This window comes from Phodopus roborovskii, unplaced genomic scaffold, assembly GCF_943737965.1.
Source record: "Phodopus roborovskii unplaced genomic scaffold, PHOROB, whole genome shotgun sequence".
Taxonomy (NCBI): domain Eukaryota; kingdom Metazoa; phylum Chordata; class Mammalia; order Rodentia; family Cricetidae; genus Phodopus; species Phodopus roborovskii.
The window spans coordinates 10,425,278-10,451,844 of record NW_026126611.1 but is presented as its reverse complement, the minus strand read 5'-3'; the positions used below and the strand labels follow the sequence as shown (position 1 = coordinate 10,451,844).

The 26,567-nt window shown below is 39.9% G+C and overlaps 1 protein-coding gene across 2 annotated transcripts; it reads left to right on the top strand.

The window, feature by feature from the left end:
- Positions 1–700: 700 nt before the first annotated feature.
- Vip (vasoactive intestinal peptide) lies at positions 701–6,728 on the top strand. Of its 2 annotated transcripts, XM_051205993.1 has the most exons (6): positions 701–825; positions 2,544–2,684; positions 3,478–3,582; positions 3,920–4,051; positions 4,838–4,919; positions 6,628–6,728. In XM_051205993.1, the coding sequence occupies exons 1-5, from the start codon at positions 719–721 to the stop codon at positions 4,881–4,883; spliced, it is 531 nt and encodes a 176-aa protein (XP_051061950.1). In that variant the 5' UTR covers positions 701–718; the 3' UTR covers positions 4,884–4,919; positions 6,628–6,728. The 2 variants fall into 2 exon arrangements, with proteins under 2 accessions (XP_051061950.1, XP_051061949.1); XM_051205992.1 differs by lacking the exon at positions 701–825 and having other exon boundaries at positions 2,401–2,684.
- Positions 6,729–26,567: the final 19,839 nt, after the last annotated feature.

Sequence of the window (26,567 nt, the reverse complement as noted above, 5' to 3'; positions counted from 1 at the left end):
GGGGGGAGAGAGAGGGAGAGGGAGAGAGAGAGAGAGAGGGAGAGGGAGAGGGGTTTTCTGGGGAAACTTGCACCAATACTAAGTGGCTCTGAAGGCATTAGCTTTCAGCCTTGAGATCATTCTCTTGAGCCTTGGCTTAAAGAAATAAGTTCTCCATGATATCTATAATGAATGCAGGGAAAATAAGAATTTAACTATAATATGTACACAAGATTTTGGCCTTAATGATGCAGATCTATACTTTATATCCATATATGCACATATGAGCATGCAAACATGCCAATGTAATTTACTAGAAATCATTCCATGAGTAGCACTTGGGTTTTGTAGTAATCAGACATTAAAGTTTAAAGGGGGAAAAAATTCCTTGAAGTTGTTTCCTTCACCAGAAGAGACACCAGGTTGATAACTGTGTTATCAAAACCCTGGGTCTGTGGTTAGTTATCTTCAGCACAATAGAAGTGTAATCTCAAAGAGGCACTAATATCGACTGAGTGCCTGCAGAGGGAAAGACAAAAGGGAATGTAGTTTGTATTCAAATGTCCTAACCCAAGGGAAACCTTTATTTTTAAAAGTAATCTTATGGCGATAAGCTTGATACTTTTCTGAATATGAAATGACTTTTTCTCAACTCTAAAAGAGCCCTTAGAATATTGCTAGACCCTCAGAATACTGCCAAGTGTGGCTGGTAAAGCCCTCTCTTTGCAGAGGCACCGAGATGGAAGCCAGAAGCAAGCCCCAGTTCTTGGCACTCCTGATGCTCTTCAGTGTGCTGTTCTCTCAGTCACTGGCCTGGCCTCTCTTTGGACCACCTTCTGCTGTGAGGTAAGTCTCATTCTGGGAAAGTGCACTCTCAATTCAGATAGGCAGGCATTTCCTTTGTATCTAAGTGAGATTTCCCATATGTCATTTAGGAGAGTGCTGCACTTTAAATTACATATATTTACTTCAATACTTTGATTACAGCACATTCTTTTCCAACCAAACTCAAAAGGCTTGTTCTGAGCTCCCGAATTCATCTTCAGTACATGGGAGACAACATCAGTTTTGCATGCCAGATGGATCCCATTTCCAAACTAGTGTTAGAAAATAAACAAATTCCTATGCTTTTAAATCTCAGCCAGTTGTGTTTCTGATAGAAAAAATAGCTATTTACTTGCCAGCTTCACTTAATTTATATTGAATAAAAATGATTATAAGATTAATAGTCCATCAGTGAGATATACACACATGAAATTTTGTTGGGCAGAAATAGGTCTAGGAGAAATAACCTTCCCAATATTAGAGATTATGAGGAAGGAAGTATACACACTAAGCTACAGTCCTCATTTGACTCTATTTGAACCAAAAATTCTTAGTTTTACTGTTTGATATGTTCAAGGTCATATTCATAAAGCATACAACTCAATTTAACCTAAAGTAAAATAGATTTACATTAATAGTCAATTCATACTTGACCTTTCTAATCTCCAGAATCACTGTTATCTAAAGGCAAATCACCATTTTGGTTATTTGCCCTTTCTTATGCTCAGTGTAGTGAATAGTCTCTCAGCTACTAATGTTCTCTGAGAAACTGTAAGACATGCCAGCCACCCGCCATAATGCTTTGGAAGTTAGAGTCCCAGTGCCCAGATCTCAGCAGATGAGCGGTCTCAGGATGCTAAAATTCACACTGACTGCTCAAGACCAGGCTATGAATGACTGATTTTTACTATCTGCTACACCACTACCCAGAGATACAAAAGTACCCAACAATGGAAACTCTTCAGAGGTTTACCCTACACACACACAACACACACACACACACACACACACACACACACACACACACACACACACACACTTTTAATGCAGTACTAGTATTAAAAATACAGAGGCATCCACAAGTAGGTTATATTGTATATATCACAAAGATAATTCTTGTTTTGTAGTATGGCTTGGTGCATTTCTAGTTAGAATGTGCTAATACATGTAATATGAGGACTAGAGGGACTCATTAAACTCATTATATTGTAATAACCACTGACAATTGTGGAGATCTTTAGGTTTGATCAATAAGGAGAACTATATTGTGCTAAGGTAAAGCTTCGTGGTTCATGTCAGGGAGCCAGAGAGTGGAAAGCAGCTTGCACGCTGCTCTGGTCCTGAATTTGAGCAACCATTTATATGAATAAGTATCAGTTTTCATGTTGAATACTTGCTTTTTGTATGTTTATATCTTGTGTAAGGCTCTCTGCCTGTCAATGCTATTTCACAAATGGACATAGGCAGGCATGTCAATGCAACATGCTCTACTTACAGCTTCACTAGAATTGAATTAAGTAGAAATTATGTTTGGTTTATAAAGCTTATCTAAGTTGAACAACATCATTTTTGTGAGCTCACACAAAATTACTACTTATATCTTCATTAAACATGGAAGCTATGGAGTCAAATTATCCTATTCTTATCTTGCAAATGAATGTCTCAATATTTTTTTCTCCTGTCTCAAATAGTTGCAAGATCATAAACACCACCCAGAAGGGATGGTATTGCATTTCTAGTGTGTTTTACCTTAATAGGTTGGATGACAGGGTGCAGTTTGAAGGAGCTAGTGACCCTGATCAAGTCTCATTAAAAGCAGACACTGACATCTTGCAGAATGCCCTAGCGGAAAATGACACACCCTATTACGATGTATCCAGGTAAGTTCACTCTTATTTATCTATTTAGGAAACACACGTGGAAAGATTAAATAGTCTAGTTTTAGCTTACCAAGGGACAGCTTTCCATGACTCTGCCTAGCCTGATTGACATAAGTTCCCTCACAGCCTTCAGGAATGATTCAATAGTTCAGATTGGACAAATGCCAGGTCAAACTGCTACAGCTAGGCTTCCACAAGGGGACAGATACAAGGGGTCAAGATGACCAATAGTGCTGTCCACTCATGCAACTTCTTTAGAGTACTGTCTCAGAATAGACCAAACGATGTCACACTGGAGACAAAGTACAAAAGAGGTTCCTTGTGTGCTTACAAGATTCACTAGTAGGCCCAAGTTCTGCTGTATTGCAAGAGATTTGCTCCCCATTATTTTTGGTGGCAAAGAATAATTAGAACACAGAATACTGGTGAGTTTGATGAAATTAACATTTTTTTCATTGCATGTATATTTAAGGTAGCATTAAAAATACTCTATAAAAATATAGAAACTATAAGTGAGTTTAAAACAAAATTTATTAAGAAAATCCATTTAAAATATCCTATCTGGGAATAAAAATGAAGCATATATCTAAACTAGCTCATTTTTTCAAGGTAGGCTAGAAGCTTATAGTTTATATCTTCCTCCAAGTGACTAGGGATTTCCTTTTGCTGTGGTGCTAGACTTCATTTTTGACTTAAGTTTTAGTGAGCAGTACTGTAAGTAGCTTTCAGATTTCTTTGATAACTCTGCAGGAGGCTTGACTAAGCAACCATTGTGTTTGCTTCTTTGCTTTAGAAATGCCAGGCATGCTGATGGAGTTTTCACTAGTGACTACAGTAGACTTCTGGGTCAGATTTCTGCCAAAAAATACCTTGAGTCACTCATTGGAAAACGAATCAGGTAAAGAGTACTGACTAGTTTTTTAATAAACGCTCCATCTTCAAATTCTATTTTTCTTTCTTGAATGTTATTTTCCTTGCCCAAGGCTGAAACGCTTTGATAATGTTCAATTTATTTAGAGAAAATAATGTATGTTATTAAATAAAACACACCACCCCCCCAAGTGAAATAGAGTTTTTGGTATTTATTGACTCTAAACATATTTTCCTTAAGTAGCATATTTCCAAACGAGTCAAACTGAGCTAAACTCAGTAGGAAAATATACAGAGCAATAAATGCATCTTCTAATTCTTACTGACATCTTTATTTTCATTTTGTTCTCACTTTTTTTTTCCAGCAGTAACATCTCAGAAGACCCTGTGCCAATCAAACGACACTCGGATGCAGTCTTCACAGATAACTACACCCGCCTTAGGAAGCAAATGGCTGTAAAGAAATATTTGAACTCCATTCTGAATGGAAAGAGGAGGTAAGGAAAAGGATAACTCCATAAAGTGAAAATGTGTAAATGACCTTCAAATGTTAAAGCTCTACTTGAAGACATCTCCCTTTCTCCGTCACACTGTCTGCTTTGTGTGAACTGGCCACTCATTCTCGACTCGGACTGATGTCAGACTTCCCTTGCAAACCTTTAAAATACGGGCAAATGGATGTTAGCCCAAACATTCTCCCTGGGAATACTGACCTGGACACTCCTTTTTTTAAAGCTTACTCCATTTGAATGTACAGGTCAATGCGGTTGAAAATGATGGCTATTGTATCATCAGGGGGCCATTCAATCAAGGGTTCACTTTTAAAACATGGAAAGTACAATGAGCAATTCTGGCAAGCAGGAGAACCCTATCATATCTGTGTCCAACAATCCTGCTTCATCATATTTAACCATGATGTATCTGCGTGTGTCAGTTCCTTACACTGTGTAAATATCGGACACAGTAATAGGGGATAGAGTATTTTCTCTCTTCTTATTCCAGTTGTTTTTGTGTGCCTGGAGAGTATTGAGCATAATTCTGTTCAGGTGAATTCAGACAAGAGTATCCTCTTTGTGCAATAAATGATAATTCCATAAGGATGATTTGAGACAGTAAGGTTTTGGAACAATTCATAGGCAATCAGTAGCTGCAAAGATCACTGTTTATCCCCAGTGAGTCTTGCAGAGCCTAGATAATTACCTAGGCATGGTGTTATAAATTGTTTCTTTGGAACCTTCCTCAGAGGAGAATTCTAACACATGCTTTTTCCTTCTGGTCTGTAGCAGTGAGGGAGACTCTCCGGACTTCCCTGAAGAGCTAGAAATATGATGACTAGGCTCCTCTGAGCAGAACTGAAAGTCAGAGGTGAGTGTGCCTATGGATTCTTACTGTATGCTCACAGCTACCTTGAAGAATAGATGCAGGAAGGAGTCAGTAGGCAAAACCATCCTAGGGCTAAAAGTCCTTCTACCTGGAGATATTATCCAGTCCACATAACACCTCTACCTGAGGCAGATTCCACCCAGTGAACACCTTGAGGCAACATATGCACTATTCTCATTGTGACAACAACACTGGTCACTATAATGAGGTTGGCCTCTGCAAGGTACTTCTTGTCTATTCATCTTTCTCCCATGTGTGTGTTGATATGAAAGCATACAGGATCCTGACTCACACTCATGAGGGAAAATGTCTTAGTGTGCAGACTCATGTCATGCTTTTTCTCATTTAAGATTTAGGCCCAAGATTGCCTGTAAGTTCTTCAGTTAAGTGTGGAGAAATATCACAAAACACAGTATGGAAATGTCGAGGTACTCTATGATTAATTATGGTACTTTGAGCATAGCAGCCTTCCTGGAATGAAGGTCAAAGTTTGATCCGTGAAGTGAGTAGAGCCATTGTAACCCCAGCAGCAATCATTGCAGAATATTTTTAAATAGAAGAAATGAGCTACTTTTTTTTCTTTTGCAATGAGGTATGGGCCCATTTTTCACAATTACTTTTATGTAAATGTGGGTACACATGTATTCTCTTATGAGCTATGTGAGCATTAATAATTTAGTTGTTTCACCTCAACCTGCTCACCATGTTTGGCAAGTGATGAAGGTACGTTCTATCACCATGTCAAAAGTCAGCACACTTTTCTCGAACGGGCTCTAGAGAGACAGACACAGTTCCATGGGCTGTCTGGTTTCTGTTACAACGACTTAACATGGAAGTAACCAAGAAAAATTATAACATGGAGGGGAAGTGGATGGCCCCAGTAGAACTTGGTTTGTAGAACCTAAAGGGAAGAGGAATCCAGCCTTGGCTAAGTATAGGAAAACAGCTAGCCCTGTCTTGTGCTAAAGGGAACATAGCCTCACCTTAATTTCTGGTGTGGTCATCTAAGACTTTAAGAGGGCTATGAGGAGCAAACGAGTCTTCAGAAGTCACTTGCCTGGGTACTTTGTTCCACCAATTAGATTAGTTATTCTTTTATCTCTGAAGGGAGCGTGGGGTTAGGAGCTGGCCATAACAATGATATTATATATATAGACCTATCCTTGGCACAAAGGCAAAAGCTAGGTTGGGGCCGGGGGCTCACTTAGTGGTAGAGCAGTTTCCTGGCCTGCACAAAAGGCTTGGATTCTAGGACCAACACCAAAAGAAATATTGTCTTATATGGTGAATATTTCTCTGTCAGATAAAGAACGTGGCAGACACCCATTTATAGTGTAAGGTCATTCATGAGAGCCCATTGTTATTGTGGAAAGAAACTTTGACCAAGTATTGCAGGCCCTCCTGCGGGCAGTCCATTTGTGAAAATTACAAATTCTTCACTATTAATGACTACTCTGTAGAGAGCATCTTCACCCTCCAATCCCTTTGTGACAGTCAGTGTTCTGGAAAGTTCTTTCTTGACTCTGTCAGGCACAATCTCAGCAGAGACTGTTGACGAGGGGCAAAAGGAGTCATGGAGGTTTACGGGGTAAAAAGAGACAAGGAGGTTAACTAAATGAATTAATGAAACCAACATGACATATATTTTTAAATTCTTTCTGTTTAAACCACTAATTCCTTTTCTTTTCAGAATCCTTGAAGGAAAACAACCGAGTGGTTACATTATGAGTTCTACATATCTAATTCAAGAAAACAGCTTCCATAGCAAAACCAAATAAAGTGTGTTGTGAATATTGTGGCTTCCTTTATGTAACAACTGTGATGTTTACATTGTAAATATTATTTGAGCACTCTAAAATTCATCCTTAGCTCAGAAAAGGCTTGTAATTTCATATGCTATATATTCTTTCTAAGAAAAAATATATTTAATGATAAGCAGACTCTAGATTAATTGCAATTATTTGAAGCTTTCCACAAGGGTAGCAATAGACGAAAATTGATGTGTTTATTTATAGCATGTCCTTAACAATTCAAAAGCGCAGAACAGATAATCAGTGTGAGTAAGTCTGAATGTTAAGCAGAGAGGCCGCTGTGTGAAATAAAGCAAAACATCTAAGGGGAATAACAAAAAGGATACTTGTAAAAATGATTTTCAGAATTGTATTTCTACAGTGATAGTGACTCCATCTCTCATGGATTAGGCTCTCCAACCGGGATTTGCAGTCTCTAAAAGCTTCTTCAGGTCCGCTTCAGTTAAGAAAATCCTGGCTTCAGGACTGGAGCCTGCTTCCCCTTTCTGCTCGTCTCATGGATGTATAAATTAGAAGCTGAATGGCACACTTGATTTCCAGTGATAAATACTTTGTCCACAGTCACTCTCAATACTATTTTGTCTTGTTGGCTTTCTTTGCTCAAAGTACATTTGTAGACACAACTATTTTTCCAATGTGATTGTATGAAATTAAAGACAGTAATAAAGATCTTTGGTTATCATTGCAAATGTGTTTTCTTGTTCTGATTCTTTGAAGGATGCAATGGCACCTCCTCTTAGCTCTATGGCTGCAGGTTTGGAGCTGTTTTTTTCTATGATGCTTGAGGTGGGATTACATTTGTGAATCCCAAATTAATAGCTACTTAAATGAGAGGGGGATTTTTTTATATAAGGTCAGAGGTAAAATAAATAGGAAAGCATTGGATCTCTGTTCCAAGCAAGTTCATTCTTATTAGTTACGTTTACAATGGAGGGCCTGGTCCAGGATTCTAAGGGATGATAAAAGAGTTGATGCAAGTGAAAATGAGTTGTACTTATTCTACGTGATCCCACAATTTGGCTATTCTAATGGAACCTCAGAACAGAGAGAAAAAACGGACATGATATAAGGAACTTGTAAAGATCATGAGACTTAATTTGGAAGTAAAGCTGAAGAGTTTTAATTCCCTCTTACTCATGTGAACCTTTCCAATGTATTCCCCACCTGGTCACACCTGTGTAGCTATAATGTCTTATGTACACATAGGAAGAGGGTTCTAGCAAAAGGAACAGTGAGTGGTAATGAGGAATAACTTTGCCATCACCATGCAACAAAAGAGGTCATATGTCCAGGGTTGTGAGAAGCAGAAACTAAGTATGAGATTTGACTAAAGAGTTGATGCACGACTATGCAGATGTGACCACAAATGTTTTAAAGATGAATTTTACTATGTGGCAGCATATTAAAGTATCGATAGATCTATTATCATTTTATAAGCCAAAGATTGAATCTGCCATGTCATTGTGTTAGGCAGATTAACAATTCCTGGACATGTCCATGCCTTAATGACTAGAACTTGTGAATGAATATGTTGCTCTGATGTGGCATAAGATGTGATCATATTCAGATCATGGGGGTGGGAATATTAAGTAGCCTAGTATAGTCGCACAGGTCCATGAAGCAAGAGGAAGGCAGTACTCAGATAAGGAACTATGACAATATGACAGAGACTGGTATCACTAATGTGTGAAGTCTACTTCAATACAGGAAGCTAAAGAAAGCAAGGAAAATATTCTTCCCACGATTCTCTATGAGGGTCACAGCCCTACTCATACCTTAGTGTTAGACACAGGACACCAATGCTCAGACTCCTGATCTTCAGAGTGGTATAGTAATAAGCATCTGTTGTTTTAATCTCCCTGGTCTGTGGCAGCTTGTCTCTGCAGCAGCCAGAATATAATCATCATTCCTAAATCACAGTGGAGCTCGATTCCAGTGCCCACTATGTTACAAAAGAATAATTTACCCAAATTCAGTAGTCCTTGGTGGGACCCAAGAAAGAATGAGACATCAAAACATTAAGATATTTGCTTGGACATTTCTTCACTTGTAAAAATGAGTATGAATTGACTGAAATTTGAGGAAGGGTACATCTCATCCTAGCAGGTCCAGCACAGTATGCTTGGTTCAACATATGCTTAATAATAAATGTAATATAAATAGAACTAAGGACAGAGACATGATCATCTCAGTAGATAAGGAAAAAGCGTCTGACATAGCCCAATATACCTTCATGACAAAAGCCTTAAATTAGGAACCAAACAGCCCATGGCACATATAAACAATGGAGGTTTGTTCAACTGCAAGGGACATGTTCAACATGTTCAAGAAAGTGGACTAAGCAGGTGATTGTTATCTTTACTTACGTAAGCCAAGATGAGAAAGATAAACGTACATTTTAAGAGTGTGTGTGTATATATCTATGTCTGTGTATGTATCTGTCATGTGTGTGTCTGTGCTGTGTGTGTGCGTTTGTCTGTGTGTGTGTGTGTGTGTGTGAGAGAGAGAGAGAGAGAGAGAGAGAGAGAGAGAGAGAGAGAGAGGAGAGAGAGAGAGAGAGAGAGAGAGAGAAGCAGGAAACTAGAAAGGATACCATGATAATGAAAAAGAGATGTGTCTGGGCGTGGGCGGGGAGAAGGAGGAGGGTCACAGACTGTGTCACAAAGGCCGAAGCTGATGAAGCTGAAGGAGAGGAAAATGAAGCTGGGGTAGGGGCAGGAGGAAAAGCCAGGGAAGCAGGAGGAGGCCCATCAAAAACTAGGAGTGTGTGCCATATGAAACCCATTCTTCATCTGCTTATTTTAAAAGCTAAGGAAACCCAAAACACTATAACATACAGAAGGTAGAAAGAGGAGACTCCAGCCAGGCTTCCTACTTACTCCATTGTTTTTCCTCCATTTTCTAGATTATGCGTCAAGCAACCCTAAGGTGGGGGTGGAAGGTGCTGCTGTAAATGCTGAAATGGGCCAGAACAGCCAAGAATTCCCCAGCATTTGAGGAAAGCATGGTGAAAGGAAGATCAAAAGTTGTTTTTAATGAATACAGCAAAAAAGTGATGCCAGAGTGCAAAAGAAAAGGTCCCGAAGGTAATTAATAGTTCAGGTCCAGCACAGAAATCATATGCTGAGAAATGGAACAGGCTTCCAGACTTTACACACAGCCCGAGTTAGAGTAAAATTCTGGAGAGCTTAGCGGTGCAACAGTATGCAAGATCCTCCTCCAACCCAGTGCCGCAGAAAATAGATTCAATAAATAAGTAAAATTTAATAAAAGGTCTCTCGAGCAAATGACCTAAAACACTGGACATGAATCACAGCTTAAAACACCGGTTGTGGAAAATTAATAGAAATCTCATGTCTGGTAAATCGAGGTTTCAGGAAAAGGATGGAGCAAAGGAAAAGAGAAAACAAATAGCATAAAGAGTAATTTTACTTCCTCATTTTGTGTGAGGCTCTGGCACATTCCTTCTTTACTTGTGAGTCAGTAAACACACTGTTTGAAAGGGGCTGTTCCTTGGTGACTACTGGCTTGTTGCATTTGTCAGTTTCCGAAGACATGCTTAGGTGAAGGGCATTAATTTCCTTAATACCTAGTTATCAGTGTGGCAAATGTATTCCTTAAATGTTCCTAGACACCTTGACTATATTTATATTTCTTTGATTTGGTGTGGCATGTTTCGAAGCTTTTAAATATTTCTACGATAATTGAAGTGATTAGATCCATTCTAGTTAACAAGGTTCTAATTTCCCTGCTGTTAGTTTTTTACTTTAATATACAGTGGATAACTGCAAACACTATTATATGCTACATTAATGTTAACACTAACACACACTGTTATGAACAGGGACACAGAATTTGTGCCTGCAGAACAGATAAAAGATGGAGCCTAAGAATTGTGTAATCATATCCACGAATTACTAAGAACTTTGGAACTGCACTTTGCACTGTATCTCAGAAGAAATTATACCCATTTACTTATTTGCCTATTATGTATTTGGTGAGACCAACTCAAATGGTAGTCTGTCTGGCTCACCAACAGCAGTGGCTGTTTGCTTTCAAAAGCAGGAAGAGGGAAGGGCACATTACAGGCATCCGTCTTTGCACAGCCCTGTGTACCAGCTTTCTCGTCCCGATTATTAGAGGACCATTTCCTTGGTCCCTCTCTTTCACCTGTGTAATTGCAAATCCCCAGCAAGACATCTCTTTTCATACGTCAGCTTCTCTCATCTTCCCCATACAATTACGGTTTTTTCTGCTTCTCTTCCCTGGACACTTGCCCTGCTTTCATAATGTTGTTTCTTTTGCCTTCATTTTTCTCCTCTCTGCAGAGTTATGGGTTCATCCATTTGAGTTCCTTGCTCTAAGATAGGCCAACCTATAAGTCATCTGTTCCAGTGTCAGGAGGTGCATATAAATCTCTCAGACTTCTTTTTGTCTCTTAGAACCCTCTCCCCTTTCAGCCCATGACTAGGGATGTATTTAACTATTTATGTTGTATTTAACTGTCCACTAAAAGTTACAGAATCTGAATTAGGCTGCCCTTGTTTATAAGTTTATAGTTGCCCACTAATGAAATAATTGTCACATTCTTATTTTTCCCTTAAAGATATCTCCCCTGCTGTTATATTTATACATGTTAAGAAATTCGAATTGTGCCTTTATAAACCTGGATAGACATTGATGGGATGGGGATTAGAAGCAACAAATATGTAAAGAGAAAGCAAAGAGATCAAGGGAGAGAAAGAATGACAGGAGGAGACTGTGTGTGCGTGCATGTGTGTGCATGCATATGTGTGTGTGCGCGTGTGTGCACGTGTGTGTTCATGTGTGCATGTGTGTGCACGTGTGCCCGTGTGTGTGCGTGTGTGCATGTGTGCATGTGTGTGCATGTGTGTGTGCGCGCCCGTGTGTGCGTGTGTGTGTGCATGCGTGTGTATGCATGTGTGCGTGTGTGTGTGTGTGTGTTTGTCTCTCTCTGTGTGTCTGTGTGGGGCGGGGTAACACTTACCATCATGAGTTAATGGTAAGGACAATTAAGGTTAAGGCTTGGGATAATTGGAATAGAATGGTGAAAAGTCCCATTTTCAGATCTCAGGTCTTAGAGGACTGCTGACCTGAGAATATACCTGAAAAATTAGGGTATAATGATGAGTAGTAATATGCGAGACAAATGACTAGCTCCATGCAGACACTACCATAATAATCACGTGGACACATGTGGGTGAGAAGGTAAACTCAAGTTCACAAAGCAATGCCATTGAAAACACAGCTGCAATGAAACGAAGGAAAAGTGCCGTGCACATTTTGCACTCCCTGCCGTTCAATGTAGTACCAGCATCGGGACTAAATTAAAGAAACCGTTTCTCAATGAATAATTTCCAGAGAGGAGACCAACTCCTCGTACACTAGCTTGAATAAACTAGGAAATTATTGTCAATAACCACTATGCATTTGTAAGTGGCTCATCTACACAGTCTATATTGTACGAGTAAAATGCGACTTTAAAAGCAAAAAGTACAAACTAATCTACATTGACTTTTGCACTGCTAGGAAGTCGTATCTCTTAACCACCGACTTGGCCCTACAGAACAGCAATGAATGCCCAGTGACCTTTCATCAGAAAGAACTGCAAGCCAGAGTCTTGACCCCACTGTGAGCTAAAGAGCAGAGCACCCTGAGTGCCCAGACAGACTTCCGCACTCACAAGTAAAGGGCTGATACGACCTCCTTGCAGTCCTTCTTTGTTCCCTCCTTTAGGCTGCAAGTTTCTTCAGGACAAGATGAAGACCCATCTCCCTACAGATCCAAGGCCTGATGGGGCCATCAGCCTCATTGCCAGGAATATATCAGAATAGCATGGTTGAGGACACAGATATGACTGTTTAGAGGCGTACATCTATAGACCTAAGCTTGCCGAGAAGCAGGCTTAACTTTGCCAGGAATCAAACACTCTAGGTATTAAGCAGGAGCTTGTTCATGCCAGGGCTCCTTCCCCAGGGCCCTGCGGATGCCCAGGAGCTGCAGAAGTGAGGGTTTGCTTTTACTCTCTCAGCAAAGTGACCTTTCCACTGGCTCACTGGCCGCCGCAGGGCCAGCCCCTCCACTGTGCTCTGAAGAGGGTTGAGCGGCCTCCAGAGCCTGCCTCAGTCTTGGTCAACACTTCATTGCTGTCCAAGGCCCAGTCCGAAAAGATGTTGCTTACCAACCCCACCCACAGATAAACTCAGGGACAGGAATAGCTCTTCCTGGTTCCAGATCCAATAAAACAGAGGGAATATTGACTTGGCCTTCACTTTCTCATAGTGGTGGGGCTTACTTTCCTCTTCAAGAGTTCTCATATTGCTTCAGCCAGGTCTTGTTTAATATGCCAGAAGTTCTTGCAAGGAAATAGCTAAATGGGATTTAGGCAAAAGAATTGTGGCGCATTTGTGTGTCGATTTTATAACAACTCAGTGAAATGGGAAATTTGATCACAAATTCTCACTATGACTCAGAGCACAGAAAGTTGTTCTGAAATTTAGGAGGCTTGCTAGTCCATCCTGATCGCCTTGTTTTAATTAGCCAATTTTGATTAAAAATTACCAGGAACAAAATTTAAATACATTGCATAGAAAATGTATGGTAATTAGGGCTCCAACAACATTTTTTAAAAATGTGTTTGAATGGAGTAAAAATGTATTATCTTCATCAGTAAAATCTAGTACTAAAGATTGCCACATTCCAAATTCTCTACTCTAATTCCACAGTAACTTTAGTTATCTAAGAAGTCTATTGTTACTGATGCTGGTCACGTCAGATGGGATGGGGCAGGGTGCTGCCTCTGGATACAGGATGCCACTGCATCATGAACACACACAAAGTATGGCTTCCTGTATGAAGCCTAGAAACAAAAGCAAAAGGGAAGAAAGGGATAGAGAGACATGAGAGTCAGAGGGGACTAATGGAAAAGAAAGAAGAAAGCAATGGATGGAAATGTGGTGGAACTAGAGGGGCCAGGTGGGTAGAGCACTGCACACAAGGATGGCATGTAAAAATATAAATTAAAGCCTTGCGGTCTCACAGATACAGAACAAATGCTGGCGAGGCTCAGTCTAACCGAAGGTACTGACGCACAGCTGTGGGCTATAATAAGAACGGGATTGTGCTAAATTGTTTTAATCATTCCCATTCCCATTAACTCCATCTTTTACTAATACTCAGAGTATCACTTTAGTTTTATTTAGAAGCATAGCATTGTCCCGAAGAGTCAAGGACAGCTGATTAGCCCTCAGTGATGGCATGCATGTTATATTAGAAGACATGTGTTTGCACATAGCCACTCACAGCAGAGTTCTTCACCATCCAAAGATAACCAAGGAAAATAAAGACCAGATATCCATAATAGACACTGCCATGGAAGCAACCACAACGTCCATGGGTAAATGGGTAGATAGAAAGTGTGTTTCAGACACATGATAGATGATATTTTGCCATTAAAAATAAAGAAATTGTGGCATGGGGATGAGCCTTGAGAAGGTCATGTGCATGTGAAATAAGCTGTCAGATATCAAAGAAATAAAGAAAAAAAAAAGTCAACAGCCTGTGTTAACCAACTAGTAAGAGATCCCCAGAGTAGTCAACCTACAAAGGAAAGTGGGATAGTGTGTGCTCAGGGCTTAGACAGGAGCTATTTAATGGCTGACTGCCTTCCAGTTCTACAAATTGAAAAACTAGAGACTGATTGTTCAACAGTCTGACCAGCCCTAACCAGCCTTACTCAAGGGTACAACCCAGACAGAAATGACTTCTAATTGGGACATGGGAAAAGTCACAATGAAAACCATGCAGCAATCCGGACACATTGAGGGTACTGTAAAATGTAGGCTAGGCCAGGATCATAGTGAGTACAAGGGCAGGCTAAGCCCTGTTTCCATTAAAAAAAAAAAAAGAAAAGAAAAGAAAAGAAAAGAAAAGAAAGAAGAAAAGAAAACCAAAGCCACATAACCAGGCTAAGCCATAAAGGTTTTGAGAAAGTTGTTAACAATCAAAACTTTATGACAAAAGACTTAAAAATCACAGAATCACACCCCAGTGATCTCAATCACACAGGACTAGAATATTGCACTTATTCATGTCTTTACCCACAATTGGAAAATACTTTTAAAAATTGCCCTGGTAGAATGGTGGCAGTTTCCTCAAGATTTCTGTGGGTCAGAAAGTTGATTTACATTTCCCATTGCCTGTCCAAGTTCAAGGTCACTTTGAATGTTTTTATGTTATCATTCTAGCTATTGTTCCTTACAATGCTATTAGAGAACATAACAAACAAAAACACCAATGGAAGGTAATTTGTGATGGAAGATGAAAGGACTTGTGTCTGTGGCCCTTTCTAAACAGCCATATCATTGAAACAATGACTTACCAGTAATGCACATGGTTGGACAACGCTCAACTCTATTCTTTGAATGCACAGAATTGGAGAAAATTGGGCTCCTGTAATTTCAGGATGGTATTTTAGAAATTTATGTATGGACCACAAGATAACTTATGGTTTGCCTAGATATCTGGTCTAGTTTTGAGCATTGAATCTCTACTTTAGGATAAAGGCTAGGTTAGTATTTCTAAGCTATTCTTATCAGATTAACATGTATGCACGCACACGCACTTGCATGCATGCACACACACACAACACACACACATACTACACACCACACACAAAGACCAAAGCAAGCTGAGAGCTAACAGAGCTAACATCAACACTAGCCAATGCTACCTGTTGCTCCCTGTTGCTGGAAGCCAAAGATCACCCTAGTTCCTGAGTACTAGGGCAGTATTGCTTAAACCCTGCAATCTAAGTATCTCGGGCCTCAAGTCCAGCTTTCAAGACTTGGGGCTATAATCCTTTAGGTCTGTTAGCACAGGCCTCTAGGCCTTAGACACTCAAAGGACCAAGAATGACTAGATATGGGCTTCTTGCATGCCATAATTTCTACCTGAGTAGAGCAAGCCAATTGATACCAAAACAAATCTTTTGTGGAAAAGAAAATAAAGGCCGATTTCCCAAGTTAAGAATCCTTCCCTTTATCTAAGAAGTATGATGTGTAGGTCAAAGGTGCTAACTTTTGAGGTGTCAAAAATGTCTGCATTCAAAAGAATTCTCATGATATGGGGCTTTAGCTGGTTTCAGGCATGACACTAAGTATCATGTGTGTATACCTGCAATTTTCTGGAGGATTCTAAAGGGGGAAATACCTGCCCTTATCAGTCACCCCATACTTATAGAGCCTTAAGGAATTTTCTTTCCTAACATTAATTCTTCAAGCCAATTAAAAAATGATTTTGCTGTCCTTGCTTCAAATCAGTAGCTAGGACCTCTAGATCTAAGTTTCAAAACCTGGAACAAAATATGCAAACTGGGTATGGTTCACTTACTTGCTGTTATAGCTGGCATATGAAATTTTAAAATTAGGTTCATAAGAAGAAATAAAGCTGTCTAATATATAGTGGGGTTTTTTTTTTCCTGTGTCAACAATTCAGGGTTGAAAATGTGAGACAAAGTAATGAGAAAATCAAGCCAAACTTTATGAAATGATTTACATTTGCTCATTCATCCGGAAACACATCCCCTACTGCATAGGATAGGAGCATTTAATCTTGCCTGGTTCCTGCTTTGGAAGGAGGGTGTAGAGAAACAGGTACCTTACTTTCAACCAGGAAGAGCATCTTTCCTTGAAGATGGATGCTACCCCTGAAAGCTCACAATGGAAGAGATGGTCCTGAGGCTGCACCACACTCTGTGAAGAATGCTGTCACCATGTCTAAAGGAAGGCTGCTCTCTCTCCTTCATGTTCCTGTGAGCCGATTCTACCCAGATTGATTCTCCATGTGAATTTGTGCCAGCCAAGGAGAAAAATTATCATTTGATGATTCTTTGAAAAAAAAACTTTCATTTTATTTTATATAACTGTACATTCATTATTATCGAGGAAGTCTCTCTTGTTGTGTGTAGACCTAAAAGCATAACATACAGGATATGAAAAAATGAACAGCTTGGGTTTCTCTTCTCTTTTGCTAGCATGGCTTTGGCAACATGATTCCCTTTAGTTGATGTGATGCTCTGTGTTGTGCTAGTCTTCTTGCATTGTTTTATGAACTGTTTTATAAAGGTATAAGGTAAATATCTAAAGTAAACTGCCCCAGCATTAAATTTATTAGATATACCATCCATTGACTTATGTGTTGAAATTGATATTCTTAATTTGTATTTATTCAGCTCCATTTCCAAACAACTAGTAATCAATTCTGCATCCTTATTTTAACATTTTAAGTTCTACTGATCTGTGATGCATTCCCATTGTTGATGAATAATGAATTATAAACAAAAGCTTACAAAAACCGCTTATATTTCAAATCATAAATATTGGGGAATTCTTTCATTTTCACTGGAAACTATTGTTATATCGCATGTTGAAAACAAAAGTCGATCACAGATATTTGTTTCTAGTGTGAATCTAATAAAAAGAAAGGCAAGTTTCAGTTTGAAAAAAGAAACCTTCAGATGAAGCTACGGAATTCATTTTTAGACACTGTTACCTAGCAAGTAATGTATTACTGCAATTAGGGAGCAAGAAGAGATTGTGAATACAGATATGATCTGAGTGTGCTACTGACCATGCTGCTCCAAAGATGAAGCATCCCATGCTACCCCAGAGATGAAGCATCCCTTGTCTCTTTGCTGACAGGTCTGCTTAACATCATTCCTGGCCAGCAGCCAGCCCCTACCAATCAACTGTGATGTTTCTCCCCTGAGCCAATTTGAAATCATCTTTAAGAGTCCAAACAATGAAAACTATATTGTCCTAGATGCTATCTTAGTGGCACTCACTGGCATGGCTGACATGATTCACAGGAATTATTTTGCCTCTTAAGGAGAGGGCAAAAACATTACAGTGTAATGTGACCCAGAGCCTTAAGTATTCAATATCTATATTCTTTTATAATATATATTTTATATATATATGTGTGTATGTGTGTGTGATTTTCCAAATACTCAAATAAAATTGAATTTAGGCTATGCTCCTATAGTGGCAATAATAATAGAAATATCCAGGGCCCTGCTAGACATTAGCTATATGGATCTGAAGTTCCACAGAGAAGTGCTGACCACATAAAATTTGGTAATCATAGGTTCAAGAAATAATAGGTTTTGGTGTAGCAGCTGACATCAACCAGGGAGAAGGACAGAGCAGATGGTATGTAATGCAATGGAGCTATTTCTTTGCTCTGAGGCTGAAGGAATTGAGAGTTTATTCACAGTGAGATCGTGGAACTCAAGGAAATCCTAAGCCTTGGTGAAAAACCTAGAAAAGCAACACTCCAATGGAGGTTAATTGCCTGGACGAGTGCTTGCCCCTGCATTTTCCACAGGTGACTAGGCTTAATAGCAACCGTGTGTGTGTGTGTGTGTGTGTGTGAGAGAGAGAGAGAGAGAGAGAGAGAGAGAGAGAGAGAGAGAGAAGCCAGGACAGCATTAGATCCCCCTGAACTAGTTACAGGTAGTCACAAACTGCTTGATGAGGGTACTGGGAACCATACCCAGGTCCTTTACAGGAACAGTACCAGGTCTTACCCACTGAACCATGTCTCCAAATCCTTATCCAATGAACTGGAGGTCTGAGCTTTCATGCCTTTGACCCAATCAGAGCTCTTACAACCTAACACTTTGGGAAATTCTTATGTGGGTTTTTTTTTTTTTTTCAAAAGGGAAACATGAGGGAATTAGCTTGATATTAGATCCAGGAAATATCAAGAAAGTATGAGCAAATGGTTTAACTATCTTAATGCCTGAAATGAGGAACATTTATGCTTATTATACAGAGAAACCAACTAACCTTGAAGTAGAGGACACTAGCCTATTGAAGAGATTGAAAACCTCAGGAGAGAAGAAATAAACCACTGGAGAATTAGGGAAGCAGCCCCATCATTGACAAAGTTTGATACCTTTGCAGGATCATGAAGCACATGATTCTACATTATTTAGTATAGAATGATGTTCTAGTATTATCTATTGGGCTTCTGTCACTGTAGCGAATGGTTTTTGCTTAGTTTCCTGGTGAGCTCTGCCTTGGAAATTAAGGATACTAAGGTTCAGAATTATTTTATAATATACCCCAACTTGTGTTACTAGAATGTGCAAAGAAGGTATTTTAATTCAGACCTTGTGGCTCTAAGTAGTTTGTTCACCACTTCCAGGAGGTATGGAGTCTTAGGAATTACATACCCACATGTACTAACAGAATGAGGGTCACTGCAGCAACTGCCAAGAAGCAGCTCTGTGATGGAGTCAGTGGTCATCAGACTGAGCTATGCTTCAGGGGAAGTTCAGACAGGATGATGTCTCAGTCCCTTCCAATCTAGGCCTCTGTGACTCTAATACTCCCTAAGAAGTGGTCTTGCAGAATGACTCAGTGGCTCAAGGGACAAACATCACTCTGAGTCATTGTAATCCTTCCACTGTTTGACAGATAGGCTATTAGGGGCTTGTATGAAGGATAAAAGCAGTAAGATTGCTTGTCGGGATAAGAAAATGTGCTTTCATTTTGGAAAACAAGGAGAGAACAATCTGGAAGGATTTGTTTCACAGCCAAGGTGTGGGCTCCAGGTTTTAGCTGTGTGTCATATTGTGCATATTTATACAAGAAAGGGTATAATTTCTTTAGATTTTCTTGGTGTCTCTACCTCTGTGGGGCCTCAGAGCAAAGATCTGAACAGAAAGAACACAGTAGGAAGTTCTACTTTCTGTGGCTAGCTAATCTCTATGACCTTAACCTACTTCCCACACCTCAAGAATGGTCTAGACAATGAGAATTGAATTTCATCTAAGTAACATCAAACAGCTGCTTGACTAGACAGCGTTGCGGAGATATGTTGTAAGGTGATATTGCTTTCTTCTTCACTTAGTTTAAATTCAAGGGGGGGAAAACCCATCCTCCAAAAAGATTAAAACCTGGGAAAACTGGACATGAGGGATGGATGTCCTGGATGACAAGGAAGGAGAAAGTGAGAAAGAGAGAGACTTCAGTACCACATATGGAGGAGGGAGGAGCTCTCGGCTCAGACAAGGCTCCCCTTTTGCCACTGACTTAGAGCTGGTTCTGCTCTGGTCTGTCATCGGTGACTTAAGAGTGCCAATGTTTCAGTGAGCACAAAGAACAAGTGCACATGTTAAAATGAGGAAAGTTTAGGTAACAGGACGCTTTCCTGGAATTTAACAGCAATGGGAGGAAGGGAAGAAGGGGAGGGAGAAGACCCTTTGCTCTGGAATGACTTAGGCCCCGCAAATGGTTTTTAGTACTTTACTTAGTATTTCCAATTGTCAGTGATTGCCTCTCTCTTTGACATTTTTGTCAGTAGCTTTTAAACAATGCATGTTTTAGTTTTTTTAGAGGGTAAATTATTGACAGAGAATTGTTTGTTGTTACCCTAAAATTATAACAAGTCCCCCAAACAACTCCTTTTTCCAATTTAGAAAGATATAATTTTATTTCTTCACTCTGTAAGTTCTGTCATTCCTGGGCTTTTGGTTTGTTTGCCTGTTTGTTTGTTTTGTTTTGTTTTGTTTGGAGGAATGTGGAAGACTTTGGGACTTTGGACTAAAAAGCAATTGGATGCTGTAAAACTATCCTGGTAGGGACTAATGTGGTTTGATCACGCCAGACCGCCTGAAACAGAGTAGGAGGTGATCCTACATTCAAAACAGCTGGACAAAGCAGCCTTACAGACTACAGCCAGGATTTCTGAATCTTCTTCGAATCCCCCATGACAGCGCCCCTTACCAGCAGGAAGTAGTTTGGAAAGAACAACGCCCAAATTCCCAAATATTGTGTATAAATGTTTGTTTTCATTTAATTGGATTTTGTTATATAAAATTTAAAAAAAAAAAACTATCCTGGTAGGAGTTTGGAAGACGGTAGAGCTGAGAGCAATGTGGACCGTGGAGGCCCAGCCCAACAGGTTACAGAGGGGAACAATATTAGCACTGGGTTGGCTATGCTAGTTTCTACCACTGTCCTATGAGCACACAGTTGAGTGCTCATATGAGCAACCCAAGAGAAGAATATGGTAAGGGCAGCAAACTTGTAAAGGCAGAGCCATTTTAGCCCTTTGACACCAAACATACGCTATAGAGTTCGGGATCTACCCTGCTGGGTTTGGTCCAGTGTTTCCTCAATAAACCCCCTAGTCCTCCCTTTGGGGATGGTAATGTATATTCCGTGCTCCTGTATGTGTAATTTTCCATTTGATCTTACAGTGTGCTGGATTAAGAGATCCCCTTGAGTCAGAAGAGACTTTGAGCGTCATTGAGACTGTGGGAGATTATGGGGACTTTTGTAGGTGAACTCAATGCATGGTCGTGAGACCATGGGGGAATGAGGAAGTCAAATGTGATGTTTTGAACTACCATATTCTCAAGCGTCAGAATATGTGGTACCTCAATTGGTGCCGTTTGGACAAGTCTAGGAGGTGTGGCCTTGCAGTACAATGTTCATCATTGATAGACGGGTAAAGAGGGCAGCTTTAAGGTTTCAGAAATGTGCCTCTCTCTGCTTTCTGTTTGAGGTGTGAGATGTGAGGTCTCAAACTGCCTGCCACCTGCTACCTCCACTCTGCCACTCTGGGCTATTATCCCACTGGGAGCATAAGCTACATAAGCCCTTTCATCTAAAAGTAGCCCTGGTCATAGGGCTACTTCATTGCAACAGAAAAGTAGCTAATCTAACACCTATGACATTGAAGTCAGTGCGACAGCAGCTAAAGCTTAGCCAATCACAGTAGCCACCTGTCCAGTCTGTTTTAAACAGACAAATATGGATATAGTGGAGTTGTCTATGCAGTTCATTTCCATTTTGTGCATGTCACTTCTGTAACTCTAGTTGCTAATATAAGCCCTCCCATATTGTGTGGTAGATTGGGGACATTCAAATCTCTGTTTTTGAGATAGGATAGGGCCTGTCTATGTAGCTCAAGCAAGCTTTGAACGCCTGCTTCAGACTCATAGATGGTAGGATTATAGCACACAGCATCATGCCTAGCTTCTAAACCTCAGGGCTGTTTTTAATCAACATTGCCACCTAAACCTAGAATCACAAGTGAACTCAATTAATACCTGTAAAACTCATTGGCTGTAACTTTGTCCTTAAATACACCGATTGTCCTTGGAGAAGTAGTTAGAGAGCATCAATGTACAATATGGGAACAATTATATCGTTAGCTAAGATAAAAGGCATTTGAGATTACCTTGTGAGAACAGTGGGGTCACCATGCGAAAATCCCTGAAGAGAGCATGAAGTGGGGCTGGGGAGATAGATGGCTCAGTGGTAAAGTACTTGCCATGCACACATGGAGACCTGAGTTCAAATCCTCAGAATCCCTATGGAGTCAGGGCTAAAAGTGCTTCTCTGAAATCCCCGTGCTTCTACAGCAAGATGGGAGGCAAAGGCAGGAGAGTCCCCAGGAGTCCCCAGAGACCATGTCTCAAATAAGATGGAAGACAAACACTAACCCTAAGCTATCCTTTAACCTCCATACACGTGACATGGCATGCCTGTGTCTGTGTGCGTGCGTGCGTGTGCACGTGCTCACATACACACATACTTATAGCCAATTGCTTCATTTACTCAAAGTTCAAGAAAACTACTTTAAAATAATCATGCTTACTTCATTGCTAAATTATAATAAAACACAATTGTTTCTAAATAAGTCATAATTCTATTCCAAGACAGTATATGTGTGTGTGTGTGTGTGTGTGTGCACGCACGCATGTGTGTGCACACATACATACATACATACATACATACATACATATATTCTAATAATCTAAGTGCACAACAGAGGAAAATGCTGGCTTCTACATGATTATCAAAAGCATGCAGACAATAATTATATCTTTATATTATAAAAACAACAAGCTACTTGATGAATCTATATAACCTGTATATCAGATAGAGATGTTTCTCACCAGGGTATAGCCTCTTGCTAACCAAATATAATTAATATGAAAGTTTTGAAGTAAAGAGAAAGGTCTGTGGGTGACATTTGCAGGTACTAAAAATGTCACTTAAACACAAACACTATTTTCCCAGCAGAGAATGAGAGCTGAACTTAAAGTAAGCATTGGCAAGACTTCATTCATCTGCACTCTCAAGAATCAACTGTTGACTGAACTGCTTGTATGTCAACATTATATATCCTTGTGCCGCACAGTATCAGGGAAATGAGAAAATTTAACATTTAGGATATGTAAGAATACCTATGGATACTGGGAGGACTTAATTATAACAATGCCTCCTTTCTCACTTTACTCTTAAACTTAATTTAAAACACACACACACAGACACACACACACACACACACACACAGGGCTGGAGAGATAGCTCAGCAGTTACAGCACACACTACTCTTACACAAGACCCTAATTCCCAGGAACCATACTAGCAGCTCACAATTGTTTGTAATTCCAGTTCCAGAGAATCAGGCACTTCTGGCCTCCATGAGCATCCCAAACACACACTTACATGTGGAATCATGTTCTGTGTATCCTCCACATAAGCAGAACCGACCTGCTATGTATACCCTTGACAAACCATCATATCTGGAATCCATTTCTTTGTTTACACTGCCCCATCCATCTTCTGGGTACCATTTATCTCATCATCAAAATGTTAGTACTTATTCTCATCACGAATTGAAGCTGAAGTCCTAGGTAGAGGCATGTGCATTGCATTTCTCTGAGCATTCATGACCTAACGACACTACCTTAGGTGAGGAGATGGGTGTTTCACTTCCCTACGTCTCTAAGCTCACTGAAGATAGGAACCATAGCTCTTCCCTCACTAGATCTTATCCACTAAACGTTGTGTTGTGGGTGCACAGTCGTCAGTGTTAGAGGAATTATTACAGGTAAAATTTTAAAACATTGTTCAAGGGTATGGGGGAGTAAGCATGCTTGTACACACACAGGTACACAGCCATCTGCACATAAAAATTAGTATCTTAGATTCATATGCGAGAGAACACATGTAGTGTTTATCTTTCTGAGTCTGTGATCCTTAACGTAATATTTCTGGGTTTTGTTTCTGAAATGTCAGGTTTTAATTTTTCTTTGTGGTTAAATAAAATTCCACTGTGTCTCTGTACATTTTCCTTATTCAGTCGTCTGTTGGTGGACATCTAGGCTGATGGTATTTATTAGCCGTTGTGGATAGAGCAGCAGGAAACCCGTATAAGCAAGTATCTCCACAGTAGGTAGAGACTCCTTTGGGTATGTGCCCAGGAATGGCTCAGCCAGATCTAGTTTTAGCTTTTAGAGAAATTACCACACAGATTTCCATAGTGGCTGCATAAGTTTGTGCTCCTATCACCTGTGTGTGAGGGCTCCTCTTTGCCCACATCCTCATCAGCATCTGTTGCCATTTGTTTTCTTGATGTTAGCCATTTTTACTGGGGTGAGAGAGGTTAAAATCCTTCTTTACAGTAAAGGAAACGACCAGCACAGTGAAGAGAGGGTGTAAAATGGGAGCAGTGTCCTTGCCTGTTACACTTCACATAGGGGGTTAATACTGGAAATATCTGAAGAACTGCAAAGTTTAAATCCGCAAACTTCCCAAGTATCCCAAACAATAAATGGACCAAGGACATGAACAAACAGTTCTCTAAGGAAGAAACGCAAAATGATGAATAAACATCAGGGTATACAATGAAATTACTTTGTTTTCCAACTGGACTGAAACAATCATTGTGACTTCCATTTGCATTTCCCTGTTGATTGGTGGTGTTAAGCGTGTTTTTCATGGGGCTGTTACATATTGACATCTTCTGTCTGTCCTTTCTTAAGTCAACACATTTGGGGTTGCTCTTAAGTTGTTTGAACTCCTTCTGTAATCTAGATGCCTCAATGTATAGGGTGTTTTCTCGCACTCATTAGGTTTCCTGCTCGCTCTGTAGAAGCTTATTGTTTCCCCCGGTTAGAGGTAATCTCATTTGTCTATTTATGATTATGCTTCCCGTCCATTTCGGTTCTCTTCCAAACAACCGTTGCCCACTCTAATGTCACGGAGTACTTTATATGGTATAGCTATACCTATTTAAATTTGAATAGATATGATCCATCCAAGTTAACCAAAGACATATGCGTCTTGTTTTAATATTTATTCTTAAATATATTTTTTGTCATCTGCCAAAATGATAGGACATGGAGACAGTCTTTTACATGGCAAATGGTACTTTGTTGACGTTCTTGAAAATGAGTAGCAGTCCCCATTCCTCACTCTTCATGCTAACAAAGCATCTTGTTATTGTATGTGCATTTAGTTGTCTGTTGTTGCCACTTGAGTTTCTTTTTGCTGACTTCAGTGGTCTTAATGAAAAGCTTTGTGCCATGTGGTAGCTAGGACTGTCCGATTGTGTACCTGTGATCACATGTGTCCTTAAATAAATGTGAAGGGCATGGCTTTGTAAACAGGCTTTGAATTTCTTGACTTCAAGTCTTACTTCTAATCATTGAGGCAATTGGAATTTTCCTTATGGTCATTTCAGAGACTATTATCAACTGTTACTATCTAGCCGCTTTTCAGAATTAAAGAATTTGAAGTTCTTCCCTTTATCCCTGAAAGGAGGCAAACATCTCTATTGTCAAAACCTGCCTCCACACAGCATGATGGGGATAGCCGTGTTTTCTTCCTGGGAGTACAGCATTGTTACTTGGCCCTGCCTAGGGTTTGAGGTGTGCTATTTGTTATCTGAACTTCCAGAAACTAGCAAATATAATTTAATAACTGTGATGAACCCAGCCTCAAAGATCTGGGTTGTAGCATTTACTCCATTTAATTACATGAAGAAATGGACATTAATAGAATAAGATGAAGTTTTAATCATACAAACTCAAAAATATAAAAACATCTTTACATTCCCCCACACATGTCATCTCCCTTTTTTGCCTCCTTCTCTTTTCTATTTCTCCACAGAATCTAGAATGTCCTTGTACATCCTTGTGTATTTTTTGTAATTGATTGTGTCTATCCATCTTGCATAATCTCATTTTCGGACATAAATGTTTTCTTTCTATGTCTTTTCTCTTTATTCTACACAGTGGTGGAGACTGAGCCCAGGGCCCCCTCATGCTAAGACAACTGCCCTTCTTCAGTAAGCTGCATCAGCAGCCTCTCCTCAGCAGTCCATAGGAAAGCTTGGCTGCTGGCTGTTTCTTCTTTCTCTCATGCTTCAGTGTTTCTTCTCTTCCCAAGGAGCTGCTAAGCAACGCTCCTGATGGTAGGGCAGCAAATGGCGCCAACCCGACATTGAAGCATCTTCTTAGTGTCCCTCTGTTTTTAATATGGAGAGGCAGAGACACCGAAGTGATTGTTCCCATTAATGTCTGGTACCGTCCCAAATCCTAAGTGACCATACAGGGTGAAAACTAAGAATTTTTCTGTTGTGCTGAGAGCTTCAGTCTGCCAGAGGGATCTGGTCGGTCACTAATTAGCCAAGTCAAATGTGAGCTTTGTGAAGATTTTAAAGCATTTGGCCATGAGATTTAGAGAGATAGAAAAGAACAAAAGGGAAGTGACCATCCCTTTCTGCCATCAGCTGAAACCAAGTATGACTGAACCCGGATTCTCAGAAAATTTTCCCTTAGATTGTCTACCTCAGACTTTGCATCTATTTATGTCTTCCAATCTCTTGGATAAGCACTACCCAGAATTTAAAGTTGAAGGCAGGAATGATATACAAAGTTCAGGGCTGAGGCCCTTTAACACTTAAGCAAACTTTTATCTCAGTATTT